This window comes from Giraffa tippelskirchi, chromosome 11, assembly GCF_054371585.1.
Source record: "Giraffa tippelskirchi isolate mGirTip1 chromosome 11, T2T-mGirTip1v1.2.pri, whole genome shotgun sequence".
In the NCBI taxonomy this organism is placed as follows: Eukaryota; Metazoa; Chordata; class Mammalia; order Artiodactyla; family Giraffidae; genus Giraffa; species Giraffa tippelskirchi.
The window spans coordinates 20,943,334-20,967,690 of record NC_137285.1 but is presented as its reverse complement, the minus strand read 5'-3'; the positions used below and the strand labels follow the sequence as shown (position 1 = coordinate 20,967,690).

The following is a 24,357-nucleotide window of genomic DNA, read 5'->3' as shown; positions in this document are numbered from 1 at the left end:
AGCCCCCGCAGCCGTGATCCACCCTCCTATGAGCCAGGCTGCTCGGGATACGGAAAGTCCATGGACTGTGACTGGGTATGGCCTCCCTGGCCGTCTTGCCTGGGGCCTAAGAGGGATGTCGGGGTAGGACGGAAACTTACCCTCCCCCCCACCCAAAGAAAGAGACCTCTCCCCAGCAGGGTTGGGGACAGGGATGCAGGTGTGGTGGGCTCTGTCCTCACCTTGTGTTATTGGCGCTCATCTTCTCCCCAGAGGTTCATTTGTTGAGCACCTTCTGTGTGGCCGGTGCTGTGCCCTCCCGGGAGGCTGCAGGGGGCAAGGCAGACACAGAATCCAAGGCAGTGGCGAGCACTCTGTGGATGCGGAACATGGGGTTGGCAGCATTGTGGGGGTGCTGCCGAATCAGAGCCACAGCCTATAGGGCTCTCCTGGGGCGGCTGCCTGGCTCTGGCCGGGAGTCCCCTCTGGGGCAGGTGTGGTGGGGGTCCCTGCCGTGTGCATGGGAGCCCCCAGTTCGTAACCCTCCTCGGGCTGATTCTGCAGGGCAGCAGGGCAGGTGCCCCCACCATGGTTTGTGATTTGGATGTGCGAGGCCCGGCGGGGCTTGCAGTGTCCCCGTCCCATGGGGCTCAGGAGTGTCCTACACTGCCTGATGAAGCAAGCCCTTAACCTCACCAGAGCGCCCCCTCTTCTCCCTGGAACCCTGACCTGGCTGAGTTTGCCTTATTGGGCACCTTCTGTTCACCAGGGATCACTTCATAAGCGTGCTATCCTCCTGGGTCCGTGGAGCAGGAGCACGCATGATTCCCGTCTGCCATTGAGGAAATGGAAGATCAGAGCCCCAAGGCATGTTGCTAGAGGAGGGAAACCACAGCCCCCATCCCTGGGGGAATGCATGGCCTCCTTCACCCCCAGAGCAAGGTGTTTCTGAGGCCAGCAGTCTCCTTCCCGACTTCCACACAGCCTGCTCCTGCTTCATTGTCCCTGCTGCCCCGATCCCACCAGCATCATCTCACGTATCTTGTGACAACCACCCCCCACCCCCTACCCTGGCCTCCTGGTTCCACGCTTGCTCTTCATGGCGCCTGCTTGTCAAACACTCCGGCCCTTTCCTCTCTTCATCAGCCACCTTCTGTAGCTCCCCATTGCCCTTCAAACAAAATCCACCCTTTCCATGGCCCATGGGCCTTGAATGACTCGAGGAATTTCTCAAGCACACAATGCCTGTTCTCATCTCTGGGTTCTTGCTTAGCTGGTGGCCTCTGCCTAGAGCCCTGTCTACTTCCCCCTCCCCTGGCTGTGTCTTGTTCACGCTCCAGGAGGTTCTCCCCGGCTCCCTCTTGCCCTCCTCAAGGCTTGCAGAGCCCCCAACCTGCACTCAGAGGTCACTATTTACTGCTTGTCTGCTCCCTGCCGCACCCTGCCGGAGCGCCAAGACCGTCTGTGGCCTGGACCCTGCCTCAGCTTGGGGCTGAGCTCTGAGTGGGGACCCCAAAGTGTCTGGAGAATAATGGATGCCCACCATCCTCTCCTGACCCCAAAGCCCCAGACCTGCAGTGATATTGGGGCCACTGCATTGCTTTCCTGCTCTAACCTGGATCCTGTTCTCAGAACCCTGTTCAGCCAAGGCCAGATTCAGGAGACCCCCTACATTGCCCCATGGGTGTCTCTCATCCTCTCCTCCCCTTGTCTTCACGTTAATTTATTTGGCTGCACCAGGTCTTAGTTGCAGCACGCAGAATCTTTGAACTTTGTTGCAGCACGTGGGATCTTTAGTTGCGGCATGCAAACTCTTAGTTGCGGCATGTGGGATCTAGTTCCGTGACCAGGGATTGAACCTGGGCCCCCTGCATTGGGATCGTGGAGTCCTGGCCACTAGACCACCAGGAAAGTCCTCTCTGCACCCTTATCTTTGGTGAAGCAATGTCACACTTTTTCTTGTTCTGCACCTCCCAACATTGCTGATGAAGTCAAAACTTAATCCCCCAATGTTATGCAAACACCACCTTTATCTAGTTTCAAAACTTGCCTAGTAACCCTTACATCTATCAGCACCCTCCCCACCTCCATCCCACCCCTTGCCCCTGGCAACCACAAATCTGTTTTCTGTCTCTGTGGATTTACTGTTCTGGACATTTCACATCAGTGGAATCATCCAGTGTTTGTCCTTTCGTGTCTGGCTTCTGTCACTCAGCATCCTGTTTGCAAGGTCCATCCACGTTGTGGCGGGTGTCCGTGTTTCGTTCCTTTTTAGAGATGAATCATATTCCATCATAGGGATAGACCATGTTCCGTTTATTTATCCGCTCATCCATTGACGGACCCTTGGGTTGTTTCCACCTTTGACTATAGTGAATAGTGGTGTTGTGAATACGTGTGTGTACATTGATTTGTTTGAATCTCTGTTTTCCATTCTTTTGGGTCTATGCCTAGGAGTGGAATTGCTGGGTCATATGGTAATTCTATGTTTAACATTTTGAGGAATTGCCAGACTATTTTCCTAAAAAAAAAAAAAAATTTTTTTTCCAAGTTGGCAAAAAAATCTGGCTGAGGTTGGGAGGAATGGAAATTGAGCTTATTAAAATAAGCTTGTGGTGAATGTAAGAAGTGTGAGATCCCAAGGGTCCCCTGGCTTTGGGGACAACCTGCACATGAGGATGCTGGACCAGGGAGCTGGTGGAGTGGCTTTGGCAGGTGGGTGGCAGGGGTATCGACTCCTAAGCTCAGTGGTGGATGCTCTGTGAGTGTTGATGGAGTGGGGGTGGGTAGCCAGCCAGGCTGGGCTTGAGGAGGATCGGGAGGTGGCCAGGGATTCTCCAGGGCTGGTTTGAAAAGGTGTCACTTCCCTGGCTTCTGGAGCCCGTGTGCAGTGCACAATGTGAGCATCTGTCCAGGGCTGCCATCCCTAGTCGGCATTTCATTAGACAAAGAAGGTTAGAAAAGCTGTGGGTACATCACACTTCTCACCACCTTGTGCAACGTAAAGCCACAGAGCAATTTGGAAGTTGCCCATAGTGCTCTTGGAGGAAAGGCAAGCAGAGCCAGCTTCTACCTGCCCAGCTGCTGGCCTCATCCTCTTGCTGGCCTCTCTGGGTTTAAAACCCAGAGAAAGTTTGGGATAGAATTGGCTTTGCTGCATCGGACCACCAGGGTCTGCTGGGCTTTGTGACAAGCTGGGACAAAAGGAATTCTGGAACAGGGTCCAGCACTGGTGGCCACAACTGACCCCTCTCCGGAGGCCAGTCTCTTTTCTCTGGGCTGCAGAACAGAGGCCAAATTGCTCTTGGTGTGGACTGTCAGGGGCAGCTTGGTCTCCCTTCCACATCGCTGTGACCAGGCTGCAGCTACTGCAGTGACAGTACTAGTGGTTGTCATTGTAGTAGCTCCAGTTTGCTGGGTGAGACTTGTTCCCACGTTCATAAGAATTACACGGTTTATTCTGTCTTGATGGCTGGGAGAAGTCCACGTAGGCTTTTCTCCTGCGGTAGTTGTAGGGGTAGCAGTTTTGGCTCTGAATTCTTTGGCTTTGCAGTGGTGGAAGGCTGGACAGCACCTGATGGAAGGGTTGCCTGCTCCAAGGCTCCTTCCTGCTCTGGAGGAGTCAGAACTTTTGATGGCAAGTGGCAGAAACCCAGGTTGGGCTGGCCAAAACAAAATGCATAGAAGGAGAGCCTTGACTTCCCTGAATGAAGAGGCAAGCTTTGAGCTGCCTTTAGGCATGGCTGTCATCAGGACCCGACTGTTCTCTTGTCACCCTTCACTTTTGCCTTTCTGTGGGTATGTTCTTGGATAGGTTTCTGCCACACAGTGGCCCTGCAAGACCCCCAAGCTTTCATCCTCCTAGCTTACAGCCCCAGTGGAGAGTGCCTCTTTCTGGTTCCTTCTCAAAGTCTCAAGACCCAATGACTCTCATTGGCTCATATTGGGTCACATGCCAATCCCTGAGCCAGTCACTGGTCCAGGGGAAGCAGGAATCTGATTGGCCAGGCCTCGATCATGTGATCACTCCTGGAGTGTGGAGAGGGAAGATGGTTCCTGAAAGGAAAGTCAAGTCTACTGTAGCAGGAGATGGGGGTGGAGAGCAGGAAGTGGTTAGGGCCTCCAGATGGAGGGGAGAGGGGTTTGTTCCTCTTCTGACCACCATGATCTCCGTCTTCCCTCTTAACATCCCTGCACACATCAGATCTCCACTGGGCAGAGCACCAGTGGAGGGTTTAGGGCATCCGTGCCCTTGGAGAAGGATGGTCATCAGTGGAGAGCAGGGCGATGAGGGACATTGTGATGAAATTACAGGGAGCTGGGGAGTACACGTGAGGTGCAACCCCAGCTCTACCTGGGGACATCCAGGTGTTGAGTGCTTGCGCCATCTTGGATTTTCCTCAGCTTCTGAGTAAGGGCTGTGAGTGGGGCGTTGCACGTGGCGGGGGCCTGATGGACAGCCCTTTTCTCTGTTTCTTTTCTTTTTACTTTTGATGTTGGGTATGATTTATTTGGCTCTTAAACAGTACAAATGCAACAACCCATGGTCTCCCTCCCTTCCCCTTTCAGAAGGCATTGTCATTTTAGCTACAGGGACAAGCAGAAGATTCCACATTACTAGAGCTGCCCCCAACCTCCTAGGTCTTTCCTTCTGTTCTGTTAACCACATCCTCCTCCTGTGTGTGGTGCTGTTGTTTCTGAATGGACACTCCCTTTCAGAGTGGCCCAGTGTGGAAGGGGCCCAGGACCTGCCAGGCTCTCAATCCTGGCCTGGGCGGAGGAACCAGTTACAATCCTAGGGAGGCTGCCTGCAGCAGTGGCCAGCAAAGAAGGGAGAGAAGGGTCCTGGGGAGAGTGGGGGGCCCCCAGAGATTCCTGGGCAAAGGCCTCTTCTGACCAGAGGCTCTCTTGCTCTCTTGGCTAGAGTCCTTTCTTCTTTCTGAGTCTCAGTTTTTCCATCTGGAAAGCCAGTGGACTGTTTCTTGAGATTCCTTCCACTGCGGACACAGGAGTGCTTTCCCCCCTGTGGAGGTTATCCTTTGCCTGCCCCCCAGGGGCCGCTTAGGGCCCACTTGGGTCCGTGTCCTCGGCTGTTTCCCCAGTGTGGCCCTCAGGTTCCTGATGCCCTCACTCTCAGCTCACATCCTGGCCAACCTCATGTCTGTCCTGTCCCCTGTCCTAGTATCACACTCCCCCCACCTGAGGATCACCAGGAGGCCCAGGCAGGCCCAGCTTTGCCTGTGGTCACAATGTGACCTGTATTCTGCCTGAGCTGACCGTGTTCATCACCGCCCCCCACAAGCTCGTGTGGACCTGTCCCCTCCTGGGACAGGCCCGCTAGTGCCTGACTGAGCTGCCAGGTGCTTTTGGGAAACTTTGCCCTGGTGACTCAGAGTGGCAGAGGATTTGAGGTGAGGTTGGGTGGGTCAAGGGTGTTTGGGGGCCGTTGAGGTGGTGGGGTCAGTGTCCGCAGAGTTGAGGTTCTGTGGGGTGAGGTTGGGTGGACTGAGGGTTCCTGGGGGCCACAGGGGTGGTGGGGGCAGTGTCCTCAGAGTCGGAGTTCCATGGGGTGCAGTTGGGTGGGCTGAGGTTGCTTGGGGGCCATAAGGGAGGTAGGGCAGCACCTGTAGAGTTGGGGTTCCCATGCCTGCTGAGCAAGGACCTTGGCAGTGGGGGAGGGCACGACCGCCATCCACATGGCTTGTGCAGCAGCTGCTGGCTTGGCCTGTGGCTTGGAGGGGCCTCAAACACCACTTGGCGTCTCCCTCTGCTGTCAGTGGGCAGGGAGCGTGCCAATGGCATGGAGGAGGGTCCTGGAAGACCCCTGTCTGCTCTCACTCCCTCACAGGGGCCACAGGAAGGACTTGGGGCCCCTTCAAGGTCCTCCAGGAGCAGCTGCCCCATGGCTGATCTTGCTTTCTTTTCTGTTCTCACAGGTGCCTTGGACAGGGTGGTCTGTGAGCAGATGACGAAGACTGGCTTTTAATCATTGTTGACCATTGAGAGGGTGATTACAGGGGCCCAAGAGCCCCCCTGGACACCCACCACCATGTCGGGATCCACGCAGCCTGTGGCACAGACGTGGCGGGCCACGGAACCCCGCTACCCGCCCCACGGCATCTCCTACCCCGTTCAGATCGCCCGGCCGCACACAGTAAGGGGCACAAATGTTTGCCTGGGGTCACCTTCAGAGTTTTCTTTTGTCACTGGCTTCCTGTTTCTCCTTGGAGCTGGCGCTGGTGTGGCTCCGATGGTGTCCAGCCAGGGCTCACTGTCCCCCGTGGGGAAGTGGGATGACTGGGCAAATACCACTGACATCTGCGGCCTTGCCAGACCCTGGGACATCTGGGAAAATATCTTAGCTTCCACTTTAAAGCTGGGAAGGTGGAGCCCAGGGCCAGGCTGAGCTGCAATCCCTGCCTCTGGGTCTGTTGTGGGGTTTGCATGCGGATGTGGAGCTCCTGCTGTATACACTGTTGGCCCAGCCTCAACCAGGCTCCCCTGCTTTAGGATTGGAGTGACTTCCTGGGGGCTGTGGCTCGCAGACCCTCCTCAATCCTCAGGGCCTGGAGCCTATTCACTGAGTGATGCTCAGAGCTCCCAGATGACAAGGTCAGCACGTGTCATTCTCTGAATCTCTGACATGAGCAGGCGGGCGGGTTGTGGGGGGAGGTCCAAGGGGTTGGTTCTGCTCGTGGGAGAGCTGCCCCAATGTTGGGGGTGGTAGCCTGCTGGGGAGGGAGCAGCTTTGTCAGCTTTTTAAAAATTTTTTTGGCCATATCATATGGTATGTGAGATCTTAGTTCCCCAACCAGGGATCAAACCTGAGCCCCCTGCACTGGAAGCCTAGAGTCCTGACCACTGGACCACCAGAGAAGTCTCCTCGGTCAGCTTTTCTGAGCTGCACCTGACTGTCTACCTCCTAATGGGGGCCCCCTTTCCTGACTTCACCTGTAGCTGCCTGTGGTGCTGAGGATGGGCTTTGGTTTTGCTCTTTTGGCACTTATTGGGCACTTACTGTATACCGCATCTTCAGGGGCTTGCCAGAGGGCCCTCAGAGTCCTGGGCTTCCCCTGTTGGACCTCCTAGCTACTCAGCGAGGGGCCGTGAGGGTTTGCAGTCACAGCCGGGGTCGAAGCCAGCCCTGCTGGCTCCAGTGTGTACATGCTTGTGTCTGTTCTGCTCGGGTGGCATGGTCCCTCCTCCTGAGACGCTGAGAAGAAATGGCATGGGAGGGCTTTTCCATTCTCCGGGAGCAAGATGTTTTTGCATGTGAGCCCACTGGCCCAGCCTGAGGGTGTCCCAAACACAGTGGCCTCTCGAGAATTTGGGCCCCAAGATGCTTTTGAGAGCTGGCTGTGATCAACGGGCACATTATGGATGGAGTGGTCAAATTCTCACAAACAACCTAATGAAAGAGCACCTCACGTTATCCTCCCATTTTGCAGATGAGGAGATTGAGGCTGGGAGGTTAAATAATAGGCCTCAGGTTCAATCACTGTGAGGAGGCAGAGTCGGCTTCAGCTCCAGGACTCTGTGTGCATGCATGCTCAGTCGCTAAATGGTGTCTGACTGTTTGCGACCCCATGGACTGTAGCTTGCCAGGCTCCTCTGTCCGTGGGATTTTCCAGGCATGAATACTGGAGTGGGTTGCCATGTCCTCCTTCAGGGGATCTTCCCAGACCAGGGATTGAACCTGCGTCTTTTGCATTGGCAGATAGATTCTTTACCACTGAGCCACCAGAGAAGGACTCTGAGCTCCCGTGAAACAGATGCTTCTATTTATTGGTCACCTACTGTGTGCCCAGGGCCCAGGACTATGCTCCTGGGGCTCATTTATTATTATGTATCGTCATTAGCTTTGTTGTGATCACAATAGTAAAGATAAGTGTTCTCATCCACTGAGTGCTTGCAGGGCAGGCTTTATTTTGTTTTTTTAGTATTTATTTGGCTGTGCCAGGTCTTAGTTGCAGCATATGGGATCCAGTTCCTTGACTGGGGATCGAACTCAGGCTCGCTGCATTGGGAGTGTAAAGGCGTAGCCACTGGACCACCAAGGAAGTCCCTAGGGTGAGCATTTTGTTTATGCTCTTTATGTATACAGTTGCCCTTGCTCCAGGGGGAACATTTTGCAGGTGAGCAAATAGGATGGGTTATGTAATGATTCTGAGCCTTGGTTTTTCATCCATAAAATGGGATAATGAGAGCATCTGTTGCCTGGTTTCTCCTGGGGATGAAACGTGATGATCTGTGGAACATCATTATGGCACATGTGTCCAATTGCGAAATTGTCACTGTCATTAGAGCTGAGTGGGTTGGGGGGGCCCTCCCCCCTCACCCCCCATCCCCACCCTGGGCCCAGCCTTGGTGAGTCCTCGAATCCCCATGGCTCTTGCCATCCTGCCATCCTCCCCTTCCTTTGCCCCAGCCCAGCCCTCTTGCAGTCATTTGGAGTCACCACCTGATCTCAGACACTTTCTTTGTTTTTCCTGCTGGACTGTTAGTGATACAGGGTGTGGCTGGGCAGAACCAAGTGGTCACTTCCTCCGGGCAGGAGGCTGAGGCTGGGCGTGGGCAGGGGCCCTGGACAGCTACAAGGTGGGACATCCTTATCGTGTGTGGTGACCGCAGTGGGGCCCCGCTTCCTGACCACCCTGCCTTGTGCTGGGGCGGCCCAGCTGGGGGCCCCTGCTTGTTACTGGGAAGGCTTTAAAAGCAAGATTTCTGGATGTCCATGGCAGGCGATGGGGTCTTGCTCTCCCAGGCATGAGTCCAGGGCTTTTCTTTGGCAGGTGGGAGGTGAGCATTGGGACTGTAATCTGGGGGTCCCCCTGCAGCCCTGAGTCCCCTAACCCCTTACCGCCAGGCGATTGTACAGAGTTTTTGAGAATTCCCCCCTCCACCCCGAGTCTTTGAAAGACAAATGGCGAAGGAAAAGGGGAATAAAGGCACAGAGAGACAAATGCCCGGTCCAAGGGCCAGATGGGGAACCAGGGTCCCAGCGCCTTGTAAAATAGTTGAGGCAGGGATGCTGGGATGAGGGGCGGGGCAAGAACTCCTAGATGTGCCTTTGAATCCCTGTTCATCCCAACTTGCTGAGTGACATTGGGCTGCGTGGGGCAGGCTCAGTTTTCCCATCTGTGATATGGTTGTTGTAGGTCTGAGCATCACTGGCAGATATTTGCAAGGTGCCTAGGGCCATGTCTGCACATAGAAGTTATCTCTTTCCTCCTGGGAGGCTGGCGGGAGACTGAAGAGGGTCTGGATTCTGAGAGGGGGCTGGGAGCAGCCTCCTCTGCTGGCCTGTGCTTCGACAGACGTCATCTCCAGGCCGCCTGGTGTGTTATGCCTGGTTCAGGTGGAGGGCTTAATTCAGGTGTGCTTCTCCTATCTGGCGTCAGGCGTGCTCGAGCCTCTCTCCATGGTCCTGTGCACGTGGCTTGCTCAGTCCCACCTGCTTCTCCTGCACAACCTCTCTGTCCTGTTGTCACCATCTCTGTGGCCTTGGCTTTCCTCCCCTACAGTATCAGGACCCCACATTTTTCCCCAAGGGTCCTGGAGTCTGACAGTCTCCCAGGATTGAGGGTCCCAACACATTCTCCCCTTCTTGTCTCTTTTCCTGCTTTCTACAAGCCACATCGATTCTGCCGGCTCCCTCAGGTCCCCTGGGACCCCTTGAGCTCTCTTAAGTTCCTTCAAGCCTTGTGCTGAATGAATGCATTAAAGCCCAAAGACACAGGGTCTGAATCCCAGTGCCACTTCTTCCTGCTGTGTGGCCTTGGACAAGTTACTTAACCTCTCTGTACCTTAGTGTTAGAAGGGCGTTCAAGTGCACAGGCTCTCAAGCTAAACCCCTTGTATTCATGTCCTGCCTCAGTGATGTCCTAGCTGTGAAACTCTAGTTTGGTGGCCTGACCACCCCTTGCCTTGGTTTCTCCATCCGTTCAGTGAGGGTAGTTATAAGCCTCTGAAAGTGTTATTCAGTCATGTCCGACTCTTTGCAACCTTATGGAGTGTAACCCTCCAGGCTCCTCTGTCCATGGAATTCTCCAGGCAAAAACACTGGAATGGGTAGCTATTCCCTTCTCCAGGGGATCTTCCTGACCCAGGGATCGAACCTGGGTCTCCTGCATTGCAGGCAGCTTCTTTAAGCCTCTGCGGATCAAATTAGTTGATACGTGCAGAGGCTTCTTCTGCACAATACCCAGGAAGATTAGTGTGACTGACACAGTACTGTGTTGATGACTGATGCTGCTGCTGTCATGACAACAACATGCCCGTTAGCATCCTTTTCCAAGTGACCCCCAGGGTACACGGCAGGCTTTTCCTCCAGAGGAGGGGTTGGCAAATCTTCTCTGTAAATATTTCAGACTTTTCGGGCCATGCGGTCTCTGTCACAATGACTCGTGGCTGCTGATGTCCCAGCGCAAAAAGTAGCTCAGCCAACACGTACCAGAGTGTCTGTGGCCGTGTGCCAGTGACACTAGATGAGACAGGCCGAGCCTGGCTTTGGCCTTGGGCCTCGTTGGCCCCAGATCAGTGCTTATCAGGCTCTCTGTGGGAAGGACCAGTCTGTTTCATTTCCAGTTTGTCACAAACGGATACATGGGCCTTCTGCACGTGACCCAGTTTGTGGGTGTGAGGACGGGTTTAAGCCAAGGCCGGCAGGACCGTGCTGGCCATGCGCTCAGATGCCATGGTCCTGTCAACAGGCTCTCAAGAAGGATCTGAATCTGCTCATCTTCAGCGCTTCCCCCCAGACCAAGGGTCGTGGACTCAGGAGCCCGCTTGGGCCACATACATGTAAGGGGGCAGTGGGCGGGGCTGGAATGGTTTGAAACCCGTGGAGGGTTCTCATGTTCCGAGACGTGTCTGGAAGGTTCTGGCCAGCGTGCCTGGTGTCTTCAGGCTCCTGGGATCACAGTGAGCCTCATTTTCGCCCCCTCTTGGGGTCTACCCAGTTCTTGCCTTCCTGTAAAGATCAAGGCACCCTCGGGTGTCCCTGGACTCAGAGCCCTAGGGTGGAGATCAGTGTGGGTGGCCCCCAAGATGGTCTTTGAAGGGACTGTGCTCTAAGCTCATCCCGCTTGACTCTTAAACTGGGAAACTGAGGCCAGAAGGGTTCATGCAGTGGCCACCTCATGCCCTTGCCTCAGGGGCCCCAGGCGCCACCTGCCTTTCTCTGCCTCAGTTGGCGGCGGTAGGCACGCCATCCTGCCTGGGCCCTCTCCCGAGGGATTGGACTGTCTGCCTTTCTGCCGCTTTGTTCATTTTGCTTTTGTGTGAGAGGGAATTTTCCTCCTGGCAGACTGCAGTGCTTGCTGATTTCTTCTCACACCTCTGCGTGCATGTGCACACCAGATCCATGCCTGGCAGCCTCACCAGTGGGATTCCAGAGGCTGCCACCCACTGCCTCCAGCCCTTTCTACTTCTTCCTTTGAGAGCACCTGGTAGACATCCTGGAGTGTGGGGAAATTCGGGGGAGGCTGAGCCCTCCTCTGCCTCCTGGAAGCTGCCGTCAGTCTTGGGGGAAATCCTTGGAGAGTTAAGGGGGATTTGTGGTTGGAGGCATAGAGGCCTCCTTCAGTCCAGGTCAAGCATCCATTGCAGTTTTCTTTTCTTTTATTTGGCCATGCCATGTGGCACGCGGGAATCTCAGTTCCCTGGCCAGGGACTAGGGAGCCTGTGCTCCTGCAGTGGAAGAGTGGAGTCCTAACCACTGGACCACCAGGGAGTTCAGGCATACATTTTAATGGTGAAGACACTGAGGCTCAGAGGGTTTGAGTGATGGACACATACCTCTAGCCTAAGGCCTTGTAGCTTCTTGCTTCCACGTTGGGCTGCCCAGGAAGGCCCTTCCCTCAACATTTCCAGCCTCTGAAGTTGACAGGATCCCTCTTGATTCTAGTTACTCATCCCCTCCAGCTTCCCAGCCTCCCAGCCTCCCAGCCTCTTACATGCTGTTTGTTGTTTTGGAGGGTCTGAAACACATCCATTCCCAACACACGTACGTGGTATCATCTAATTCTCTTTGCAGAAATAATAGCTTTAAAAAAATAAGCCAGACAGCAAAAGAATGACTAGATTTTTATGGAAGATTGGGAGAATTCAGAAAAGTGCCAAGAAGAAAATAAATTACCTACCATCCCACGCTTTCCCAAGCCTTACTCTTGCCAGACATCACTAACTGATTGCCACCCACAGCGTGATTGTTCTCAGCAGACAGAAGTAATCGATTTGGACTGGTACGAGTAGGAAGCCTGTCCTGTTTTCTCCTTTGAAAGACTTCTTGTTTCAATCTTTTTTTTTTTTTTAAACATTTTAATGTGTCTCCAGTCAGCGTGTAGTTGCTAATCGGAGCACATCTAATTTGTTAGTGTTTTGTTTTCCCCCAGATGATAATGGGTGATGATGGCACATTACTGAAGAAGGAGGGTTTTGCCTGGAGTTTATCCTTTTGACTTTGAGCTGTGCTTGTGTATGCGACACACATGTGTGGGTTTTCCCTCTGCAAATGGGGGACTCCCACATTGGCGCTTTGTTTTGGAACCTGGCATTTGAGCCTTGCAGACTGTCAGTGTTTGCTGCGTCACCCACTTCCCCTGACCTGTGTCTTGCTGTGTCTGCTGTACCCGTGTTTTGCTATGTCACCTGCACTGGAGACAGACACGCAGGTTGTGCCTTTTTCTGGTTTTCTCTGCTGACACATGGGCTTGGTCGTTTCATCTGGAAAGAAGGCAGGACTGGGAGATTGTGACAGGGTGGAGTGCCCTTTAGCCGAACCGGTCATTTCTTGGTGGCCACTGGCCCCAGGAATGCCTTCTGGCTGGATAGGGACTGAGGGCCGGGAGAGGACGTGGGAGGCTCCCTGGGTGGAGGAGCAGCACTGGGCAGGGGGCTCTGGCCCTGGGTCACTGTGTGGGTCGCACTGCAGTGGGGTGGGCCCTCACTGGCCTGTCTTCTGCTGCAGGACGTTGGGCTGCTCGAATACCCACACCACCCCCGTGACTACACCTCACACCTGTCGCCTGGCTCCATCATCCAGCCCCAGCGGAGGAGGCCCTCCCTGCTGTCTGAATTTCAGCCCGGGAATGAAAGGTGAGGAGGGGTTTGCGCATCTATTGCTCAGATGGGGAAGTGGAGGCCTGTGCTGGTGGGGAGCTTGAGGGGATGGGAAGTGTTAAACGAGGGGGTGTCAGGCTGTGCTCTTGTCCTCGTGTGGCTGTGACTGGGGCAGGGCTGGAGATGGGCAGGGAAGAGCCACGTGGCCCCTTGGACTTCCCGCCATGGGCCTGCAGGGGTCTCTGAGTGTGCAGCCCAGACAGGAGGGGATGACCACCTAGAAGTGGGGGAGCAGGGCTGGGTTGCTGATTTAGAGGGATGTGCCTGCAGCTGTCCTCACACGGGGAGCCCCTTTCCCCCTCCCTCCCACCTTTGTCATCATCCCTTTTTCTCTGAGTCTTCTTCCATTCTTCAGCTGGCAGACGAGGTCCTCTGGGCCTGCCTTGCCTTTGTGAAATCCAGATGGGAGGGAGCAGGCCATGTGACAGGTGGGGACCCAGTAGGGGCAAGGCTGAGGCTGTCAGGACAGGCCAGAGCCCTGGGAGAACCTGAAGATGCCTGAGACAGTAATAGCACTCATTGCTAAGAGTCCTGAGCTTTTTTTTTTTTTTTGCTGTGGCTTGTGGGATCTCAGGTTCCCAACCAGGGACTCAACCTGGGCCACACAGTGAAAGCCTGGAATCTTAACCACTAGGCCACCAGGGAACTCCTGAGAGTCTTGAGCTTCTAACACGTGATGAACTATTATAGGCTGTGGCTGCCCACAGGCACCTAGACAGACAGCCTTGCCTGTAGGGAGCCCATGGTCTTAGCAGGGGAGATACAGCAAACACACAAGATGACTTTAAAATGGGGCAGGTGACTTGTTTCCTACTGGGTGGAGAAGGGCTGCTATTTGGCTGGAGTGGCTGGGAAAGGCCTCTCAGGGGAGAGACACTTGGCTACACTAAGTAGCCAGTCATTCAGAGAGCCATTTGGAGAGCGGAGTGACCAGCCATTCGGAGAACGGAGTGACCAGCCATTGGGAGAGCAGGGTGAAGGCATTTCAGGTGAAGGGAATAGCATGTGCAAAACCCTGGAGAGGGGAATGTCCTTGGAATGTTCCAGAAAGGCAAGGAGGTTGGGTGGCTGGGGTGAACAGATGATTGGGGGTCCGGAGGGTAAACTTCACAGAAACCAATGGGAGGGTTTTGAGCTTTGCTGGGCAGGGAGATGGCTGTTAGGAGGAGATGCCCCATGCACTGAAACAGGAAGGGGAAGAGCTAACAAGGAAAGAGCTGGTGTGTGTGTGTGGTCCAGCCTAGCCAGTACAAAGGCCCTGGGGCAGGAATGCAGCAGGCAAGGGGCCAGATCAGGCAGGGCCTGAGGGTGGGGGGAATGCATCTGGATTCTTATTATGAGTTTATTGGGGGGAAAAAGCATGAACTTGAAAAGCATTTCAGCAGGGGCAGCATTATTTGGACTGTCTGGTCAGCAACAGTGGCTGGAGGTGGACGCTAAGAGTCCTGGGTCTCCTGTGTGTGCTTAGGCAAGGACATGTCCTCTCTGGGCCAGTTTCCCTCTCAGTCCACTAGGGAGGAGGGTTAAGGAGAATTAGTCACGAGTGATTAGGCTGGACAGCTCCTAGCTCTGCGTAAGACTGCTGGGCTGAGTTGAGAAGGGGGCAAGGCCAGGTTGAACAGCCAGAGTGCTGGGATTGACTAGTGATAATCTGCTCTGCGTGAGTGATGTGCAAATAGCATCACGTGTGTTAACATCTGTGTTAGACCCACAGTGTTTTTCAGACTTTCCCTATGAATCAGCCAGGATCTTGTTTCAATGCAGAGTCAGATTCAGCAGGTTGGGGTAGGACTCAAAGGTTGTGTATTTGTAACCAGCCTCAAGAGGAGCTGATGCTACTGCTCTGGGGACCACACTCGGGAGCAGGCAGTCACCAGGACCTTCTCTTGCTGTAAATGTTGTCAGTGAATGCTGACTCGGAGGAAGACAAATCTGTGTTTGAGTCCTGCCTCGCTGTGTGCCCTTGAGCAGATGGGCACTCCTTGCAGGGTGGAAGAGGGCGTGGCTCATGGCCGTGCTCAGTAGGCAGGGCAGCAGATGTCATGTCATGTCATGTGCCCCCCTCCCCCCCCCCACAGGTCCCAGGAGCTTCACCTGCGACCCGAGTCCCACTCGTACCTGCCTGAGCTGGGCAAGCCAGAGATGGAGTTCCTGGAGAGTAAGCGCCCTCGCCTGGAGCTCCTGCCCGACCCTCTGCTACGGCCCTCGCCCCTGCTGGCCGCTGGCCAGCCCGGGGGCTCCGAGGACCTGTCCAAGGTAAGGCTTGGCCCCCAGCTGGGAGCTTCTCTGAGGATTTGGGTGGTGCTGCGATTGGGCAGGGTGCAAGGGAATGGGTGGGTGTGTCAGGCTGGGTACAGCTTGGGTGAAGGCTGGGAGGAGGGACTGAGAACAGGGTGTGCAGAGGCTGGGCAGTGAGAGGAGGGTCAAGGATAAGCTTGGCTCCATGGGCTGTTTCTTGACTGGAGAGGGACATCTCCCCTACCCCCGTTTTCCGCCCCCAAGTGTTTGCAGCCCTTGGGGACCATAGTGCCCTGGAGGGCTCTTGCATTTCACTCTTCTTTAAACAGAGAGTCGAGCTGAGATGGAGGGGGAGAATGTGCATAGATAAAGCACCCATAGTTTGCTGCTGGGAGAGGTTTTCTGCCATTCCAGTGAACCTTAGGACCGACCCCTAGAAGCTCATTTAGTCTCCATCTAAATGGAGGAATCACAGCCAGTGGTTCAGATGCTTCTGTCTCCCAGGGTCACCCAGCTGCCTCAGAGGCTCTCATTTCCCTGTCACTGCCTAGGGTGCAACAGGGACTGTGGCCAGGTGACTTATTTGTCCTTGGCCGGCTGCATGATGGATGTCCTTTCTGCACGTGCTGAGCAGTGTCATCATGGTCTTTCGTGACCATGGGGATACACATTAGCTCATCAACGGCTGCTCAGCTGCTGAGTGAGGTCAGTGCTCTTTTTACTGCAGCCCCAGCGGGTGGGGACTGGGAGCCAGGCCAGGGGAGGGAAGTGGTCCACTCCGACCTGCTGGATCTTCTTCTCTGCCTGACACTGGATGGGATTGAATGGTGAGATTTCAGGCTGAGGCAGGTTCCTTAATAGGGGGACTGGCAGGAAACGGGGTTCTTGAGTTGGTCATGATGATGATGATAAACTAACACGGATGGAGTCTCTGCCTGTGGGCCGGGTACATTTGAGTGTCAATTCCATTGTGCCATCTCAGCTGGATGAAGACTGATCTGCGATCATCTTTTTAAAATGTATATATTTTTATTGGGCTATGCTGGGTCTTAGTTGTGGCATGTGGGATCTTTAGTTTCGGTATGTGGGATCTAATTCCCTGACTAGGGAGTGGACTCATGCCTCCTGCATTGGGAGCACAGAGTCTTAGCTGCTGGACCACTTGGGAAGTTCCTGTAATCACCTTTTATATAGGGGACCCCAGGCTGAGAGAGCCACTCGCCCACAATCACTGGAATGTGGGAGGTAGGCATTGAAGCCCACACAGCCCAGGTCTGCCCAGCATGCTGTCCCTGTCTTGGGCTGCCCCCCTGGTCCTTCGAACCTGCCATCCCCTTGTTAGCATCCTCCTCTTAGATTCCGTGACCCCTCAGCCTCCTGGGAGGGATGTTGCTGTTGGAAAAGCTATTCCCTGAAGGGGGTCTTGGGTAGTGGGGGAGCGGGGTGCATGTGATGGGGGACACAGGGCCATACCAGGGAGACTTGATGTCCTCCCAGAGGGACCAGAGCCCTGAGTGGGCCATGTCCCTGTGCTCACATCTGGTTCTGCCTGGAGAATGGGCTGATGTGGGTCTCTGGCCAGCCCCCATCAGGCCTCTGCTGCCTGCCTCATGGCTCTGCAGAACTGGGCTCCAAGCCCTCAGGCCTGCGGGTCCTTATGAGGGTCTCTGGGCCTGACAGGGGCTCTGTGAGTCCTTCTGCTTATCCCTCTCCTTCTTAGAGTGCCCCGGGGTGCTTCCTCTCCTTCTGTGAGTCTTTCTCAGTCTCTGCTTCTGTCCCTGTGTCTCTGTCTCTCTCTGCCTGGATGTGTGTGTGTATCTGTGTGTCTCTCTGTTTCTCTCTCTGTCTCTGTCTGTTTCTTCCCTTCCTGGACCCCATGGGTGCGGGGGAGTGATGGGCCCAGTGTTGGGGCCTGGCTGGACCAACTCCTGTAATTGCTCCAGGCTGTTAAGAGCATTTGGAAAGTATGAGCGCATTTTGGGCAAAGGAAGAAGCCAGGGGAGAAACACAACTCTGAAGGAGTTCAGATGTTTTTTGCGTCTGCTGTGTGGAATTTAGCTGGATGCGTGAGACAGGAATTTTTTTTTTTTTTTAATAGCACTGCCCCCTTCCCCTCCGGCTGTGTTCCTTTTTCATATAAAAATGTTCTGTTTTATAATGCTTCCTGGCCCTGGAGCCTCTGGAGTCCTGTGGCATCAGAGGCTTCCTTTGAAATTCACCAAACTTGATTCTGGGGACTTTAGAAACACAAAAGGCACCATTTCTGAAAGTCTCTTTGTCTCTTGGGGCCCTGTTGGCTGAAAGGGACAGAAAACCCATGCAAAACTGGCTTAGGCAGGAGTCCTGGCTCATATAACTGAAATCCCAGGATTGTTGGCTTCAGGCACAGCTTGATCCAGGTGACATGTCCCTGGGTTCCTGTCTCTGTCCGTTTCTTGGCTCTGCCATCTTGCATGTGGTCTTGTTAACAAGAAGGCAATGAGATTCCAGGCCTTCCTCTTCCCACATTCAAGGTCAACAAAAAGAGCTTTCCCTGTGTTTCCACATTTCCAGACTAGAGCTGTTTATCTCCCTGCCTTTGGGTAAGCCCCTGCCTGTCCTGGAATCCATCATGGTGACTGGCGGAGTGGACTGTGGGTGCCCAAGCCTGGCCCTGCTGGGTCTGAGACAGGGGGTGCCCCAGAGGGTCCTCTCCAGCTCTCAAGGCTTTTGCTTACCTCTGTGTCTGTAATTTCACATAATGAGCTTTTCTGTTTCACGTTGGCCTGAATTTTTACACCAAGGGCATCTGATGGGAAAAATGGTGCCAACTGCTACCTAGTGACTGGTGAGGGTATTGGATTGTTATTTTCCTCCTGCGGGTTTGGACTGAAATGAAGGCCAGCCGCCATTGGGAGAACCATCTGGAGGCCTAGTAGCCGGGCTCCCCCAGTCTCATTCCTGGAAAACTCAGCCCCACAGAAAGCACTCTTTGCCCTCTGGTGTGTATCTTCTATTCAGATGGAGGTGAAATTCACATAATACGAAATTAAGCAGGTTGAAGTGAGCAATTCAGTGGCATTTAGTACATTCACGGAGTTGTGCACCATCTCTGTCTAGTTCCAGAGAATTTTCATCATCCCAGAAAGAAACCATGACCCATCAATAGCCACTTCCTCCTCCCCAGCCCCTGGCAACCACCCGTCGGCTTTCTGTCTCTATGGATTTACGAGTTCTGGACACTTCACATCAATGGGATCATCCGATATGTGGCCTTTTACGTCTGGCTTCTCTCATTCAGCATCACGTTCTTAAGGTTCATCTGTGTTGTACTATGGGTCTGTACGTCACTCGTTTTTATAGCTGAATCATATTCTATTATATGGAGAGACCACACTTTGTCAGTTGATGGACCCATCTGTGCAGTTTTGCTGAGAATAAAAGATAAGCCCGCACCTTGAGGAAGAAACCATTGAAGAAGACAGCTTTTCCCCATCAAGAATTTAAGAAAAAGTTTCCAGCAACTTTTCCAATAGTTCCTGGTCATTGCCAACTGCTTCACCCAACCCCTCTGCTGCCCTTGTCAGCTTTGGGGACGGAAATCTTTTTCCTCATGACATTTTATTTTAAAAAAGTTTATTTCTTTATTTGGCTGCCTGAGCTCCGCGTTGCAGCGTGTGTGCTCTTTATTGCAGTGTGTAGGCTTCTGTGGTTGTGGTGTGCAGGCTTAGGTGCCCTGAGGCATGTGGGATCTTACTTCCCCGACCAGGGATCGAATCCAAGTCCCCTGTGTTGGAAGGCAGATTCTTTACCACTGGACCACCAGTCCCGCTCATGTCGTTTTGAGAATTATCCCCGAATTAGATGAACTGTTTCAGGGTGTCCTGGCCCTGAAAGCCTCCTGTCCACAGTCCTCGTTCTCCCTCTGCTCCTCTCTCTCCCTTCTTGGTCCTGGTAGAAGATCAGAGCTAGGCAGGAGAGATGTTTCCTACATCCTGTTCCCGCAGGTAATAGGACTGGGCTCTGGGAACCACGTCACCAAAACCTTTCATCTCAAGAACCCTGAGAAATGATGGAGGCTGTTGGGGGAGACCAGCCAAGTGCCATGGCACACAGAGGGAAGGGGCAAAGCTCAGATAAGGGTTGGGGGTGGGGGCATGGATGGTGAGTCTGATATGAGGTGGCACACAGGTTGAGTCCTGAAAGGGCACAGCTGGTGTAAAGGCCCGAAGTTGCCAGGGTACGTGAGCAGCTTCTGGTTTGGCATCTGTGGGGTCAGACCCCTACAATCCCTGTGTCCCCCAACTCATCTCTCCTACTGGGGAGCAGTTACACACACACACACACACACACACACACACACACATCCCTTCTGAGTATTTCTGTAGAGGTTGTTAATTCCGTGCACAGTTTTGCTTCTAATTTCAGGGAGTCAGGGACCCTGAAAGGGACCTCGCTCTTGCTTTCCTGCCCAGCCACATGGTTCTGAGGGATGAATGAATGTGTGGTGGGGACCTTGTTTCTGCTGTAGAAGCCCCTGCCACCTGGTTGCGTGCTCTGTCTGCTTCTGGAGAGTTCTGATTGAGGCCTGGTCTCTCCCATTCTGAGCCCTCCAAGCCAAAGCTCTATCACTTTGTGACTGGTGACCTCAGGCATGTCATTGAACCTCACTGAATCTTTAGTTTCATCTGGAAAATGGGGAAAAGTGTACTTCCACTTCCAGTGTGGGCTGTGACAACTATGTGAGTTAAGGGCATAGCAAGCTCCAATCCTGGCCCTCAGCTTGGATTTGTAAATAAAGTTTTATTGGCACCCAGCCATGTCCATTCCTGGGGGTCCTGTCTTTGGCTGCTTTCCCACTGCAATGATGGGTGAGTGGTTGGAACACAGACTGTCTGACCTGCAAAGACTGAAGTGTTTTTATACCTGACTATTTACAGAAAGTGTGCTGACTGCTGGCTTAGAGCCATGCCAGACCTGTGCTTGCCAGTTCCCTGTCCTCTCATCTGTGCTCTGGGGATGCAGTGGCAGCCCCCTGGGAGAACCACAGTCAGAGTTGAGGGGTAGGGTGTGCTGAGTGGAATGCCTGGTTCAGTTTCCTGGGTGTCCCTGAGGAGCGTGGAGGGCCACATCAGAGCCATGTCAGAGACACATTCGGCCCTGTTGAAGGACTTGGGGCCTCTTCTGCCTTTTCCTCAAGGATTCTGGGTGTGTGGAGGACCTGAGAGTCTCAACACCTGCTCTCCCCCCCGTCTCAGATGGAAACGATAGGCTAGAGTGATCCCCAGACCCTTGGGCCCTGTGGGCTTCAGTGAGGTCTGTGTGTGTAGGACCAAGACCCTGAGGATAGAAAGGGTGGACTTAAGGTGGCACCAGAGGGCTTCCTTGGTGGCTCAGATGGTAAAGAATTCGCCTGCAATGCAGGAGACCTGGGTTCAATTCCTCAGTTGGGAAGATCCCCTGGAGAAGAGAATGGCAACCCCTTCAATTATTCTTACCTGGAGAATCCCATGGACAGAGGAGCCTGGTGGGCTACAGTCCATAGGGTTGCAATGAGTCGAACATGAGTGAGCAACTAACATACACATAAGATGGCACAGCCTCTGCTCAGCTCGAGCTGGGGGGTGGGGGTGAGGGGAGGGTGGCGCTTGGCAGCCCTGGGGCTGCAGTTGTCCCCGGGAATAGTGTGTCCTCTGTCCTCCGGCTGCAGCTGCTGTGGGGGTGGAGAGGCAGCCGCCCGGAGCTCCTCCTGGGGCCTCCTCTGCCAGCAGCTGCTGGCTTGGCCTTGAGGATGGCACAGGGCGGGGGCCAGGTTTTGGGGAGGACGGCTCCAGCCGGTACCTGTGGAGCCCTGAGAGTGCGCCAGGCTCTGAGCTGAGCACTCTGCACATAGGTACTCATTCAAGCCTCACGGCAGCCAGAAAGTGGGGATGGTCCCATTGTACAGATGAGGAAATGGAGGCAGGTGATATGCTTGTGGTCACGATGATCCTGGGTGGGGATTTGAACCCGGGGCCACATAGGTGAGTGCTCTGGGGGCAAGGACTGGGTGTTATTTTACTTCCTCCTCATTGTGCTCTCAGCAACCTTGGATGCTCAATAAACTTTCACTGGTGAAACGGAGCCACTGACTCCCTTGTTTGCTTAACACGTTTTTGTTTTGTTTTTATTTTTGGCCACACCTTGTGGCTTGTGGGATTTTATTTCCCTGACCAGGGATTGAACCCAGGCCCTCGGCAGTGAAAGTGTGAAGTCCTCACCACTGGGCCACCAGGGAATTCCCAAGGTGTATTTTTTTTTTTTTTTTTTTTTGCTTTTTTTAGCACATTTTGGAAAATGACTTCATTATACAGAGAGTAACACTCAGTGAAGGAAAAGCAGAAAAACACTGGTAAATAAAAAGAAGAGGTAGGAAGGAGGGTGGGATGAATTGGGAGATTAGGATTGACATATGTATAGTACCATGTGGAAAAGAGATGACTAGTGGGAACAGACTATATAGTACAGGGAGCTCAACTCAGTGCTTTTTGATGACCTAGGGGGTGGGATGGGGGGTGGAGGTGAGAGGGAGGTTCAAGAAGGAGGGGATATATATATATATATATATATATATATATATATATATATAGCTGATTCACTTCATTGTACCGCAGAAACTAATGCAACACTGTAAAGGCAAGTAATACCTCAGTTTACAAAAAGGAAAGGGAAAATATCCCCCTTTTCTCCCACTACCCCAGTAAATACTTTTGACTTCTCTGTTTCCCATGCTTATAGTTTTCCTGTATGTTTGTGTATATCTTCTACAAAACCAGATTTGTATTGTGTATGATATTCTATAACTTGCTCATTTGGCCTGAGAATCGTGAATATGTGTTCATGGAGGGTCAACTGAGGCCAGGCATTGGGTATTTGGAGGTTGTGGGTTTTGATGCCAGTTCTCGAGAAGTTTGATCTGGGAGGACATAGACAGGGTAACAGGGTAGGAGAGAGGTGTATAATGGGAAAAGGAAAGAGGGAGGCCTTGCAGGGAGGTTTGGAAAACTTGCATGTAGGAAAATAGAAAGGATCTGAACTTGGGAGAAGGCCAGGGAGGGAACATCTGGCAGGGGACCAGTGAGGGCAAAGGCAGGGAGGTGGGATCAGTAAGCAACCTTGTATCTGGGACGTAGGGGCCGGCACAACAGATGCCGGGTGTGTTGATGCCTGAAGTCATGGCTGGAAATGTTCAGTGTATTGGGGGTGGGGGTGCCTCCTGTCCAGATCCCATGCCTGTTTTTTCCTCCCCTGCAGGACCGCAGCCTGACAGGCAAGCTGGAGCCGGTGTCTCCTCCCAGCCCCCCGCATGCTGACCCTGAGCTGGAGCTGGTACCTCCACGGCTCTCCAAGGAGGAGCTGATCCAGAACATGGACCGGGTGGACCGGGAGATCACCATGGTGGAGCAGCAGATTTCCAAACTGAAGAAGAAGCAGGTGTGGGTGGGTGGGGGGATGGTGGATCTCAGTTTCCGATCCAGCAGCAGGTATAGCTGAGAAGATAACATAGTAGTAATTGCAGTTGTTAACATGTGTTGAGCACTGCCTATGTGCTGGCTCATTTTTATGCCCTTTACGTTTACTAGACAGGAGAGCTGTTTTGTGTGGTGCTGTCTATTGGAACTTCCTAATGGAAATGTTCTGGATCTGCCCTGTCCAAAATGGTAGCCACTACCCATATGTGACTGATGAGCTTTTGAAATGTGCCTAGTGCAGCTGAGGAACTGAATATTTAATTTAATTTGTATTAAATGAGATGTACACTTGGATAACCAAATGTGGCTACTGTACTGGATAGCACAGGAATGAACAGCTGTGGGGTGGGCAGTTGATTCTCTGTGCCTCCCTTTCCTCATCTATAATGTAAAGGAAAATTTCACATGATTCTGGCCCTGGGTCTGGAATCTGGATGAGCTGGACCTCCTATCTCTGCCTCAGAGCATTCACCTCTCTGAGCCTCAGTTTGCTTGTCTGTAAAATGGGCACAGACATGACACTACCTCATAGGGTTGTGAGGAAGGGACAGAGTCATGTGATGAAAAGAAATCATCATTGTCATTGAAATCGAGAAAAAGTTAACTTAAAGGATAATAATATTAATTTTATAATTTTATTTTTACCTTTTCTTGGCTCTTCTGCTTCTCTCTCTGGCATCTTCAGGTGTCTGCTCAGATGTTCCCTCCACAGAGGAGACCCCCCTGATCTTTATAGGAGTCCTCATCCCCACCCGTTCTTTATCCTGGGGGTCAGCAAATCCAGCCAGATGTGGCTCAAGGCCTATTTTTGTAAATAAAGCCTTATTGGCACACAGCCACATCCAGTTGTTTACACATCGTCTGTGGCTGCTTTTATGATACAACCGCAGAGCTGGGTGGTCACAAAAGAGATGGTGTGGCCAGCAAAGCCCAAGATATTTACTTTCTGGGCCTTTATAGGAAGTTGGCCAATCCCGTCACCCTGCTGAATGGTGTTACCATTTGAACGAATGTGTAGTTTGTTTTGTGACATTGTGGTCTTCTCATGACTACAGTGTAAAAGCAGGATCTTTCTTTTTTTAACGTGTATTTATTTATTTAATTTAGTTTTCGGTTGTGCTGGGTCTTTGTTGCTGCATGCAGCCTTTCTCTAGTTGCAGTGAACAGGAGGCTACTCTCCAGTTGTGGCGTGTGGGTTTCTCACTGCAGTGGCTTCTCTTGTTGCAGAGCACAGGCTCTTGTTGCATGGGCTTCAGTAGTTGTGGTGCATGATGCGTAGTTGCTCCACGGCATGTGAAATCTTCCTGGAGCAAGGGTTGAACCCATGTCTCCTGCATTAGCAGGCAGATTCTCAACCGCTGGACCACCAAGGAAGTTCAAAAGCAGGGTTCTTGTCTCCTGTTCCCTGCTGTGCTCCTAGCAACACTGGCACAGAGTAGGTGCTCCTTAAAAACTGTGGATTGAGTCATTGTGACACCTGTCTTGACCCTGGGGGAAGCAGGATCACACCTGATTCCCTCCAGGTAAG

At 53.1% G+C, this 24,357-nt stretch overlaps 1 protein-coding gene across 15 annotated transcripts in view; it reads left to right on the top strand.

Annotated features, from left to right (window-relative positions):
* NCOR2 (nuclear receptor corepressor 2) overlaps positions 1-24,357 on the top strand; it is a 235,573-nt gene that overhangs the window by 72,166 nt on the left and 139,050 nt on the right. For all 15 annotated transcript variants that reach the window (XM_081540412.1, XM_081540417.1, XM_081540407.1 and 12 more), the window contains 4 exons: positions 5,916-6,133; positions 12,950-13,077; positions 15,180-15,357; positions 22,612-22,791. In XM_081540412.1, coding sequence (XP_081396538.1) covers positions 6,029-6,133; positions 12,950-13,077; positions 15,180-15,357; positions 22,612-22,791 — 591 coding nt within the window. In that variant the 5' untranslated portion in view covers positions 5,916-6,028. The remainder of the gene's footprint in view (positions 1-5,915; positions 6,134-12,949; positions 13,078-15,179; positions 15,358-22,611; positions 22,792-24,357) is intronic.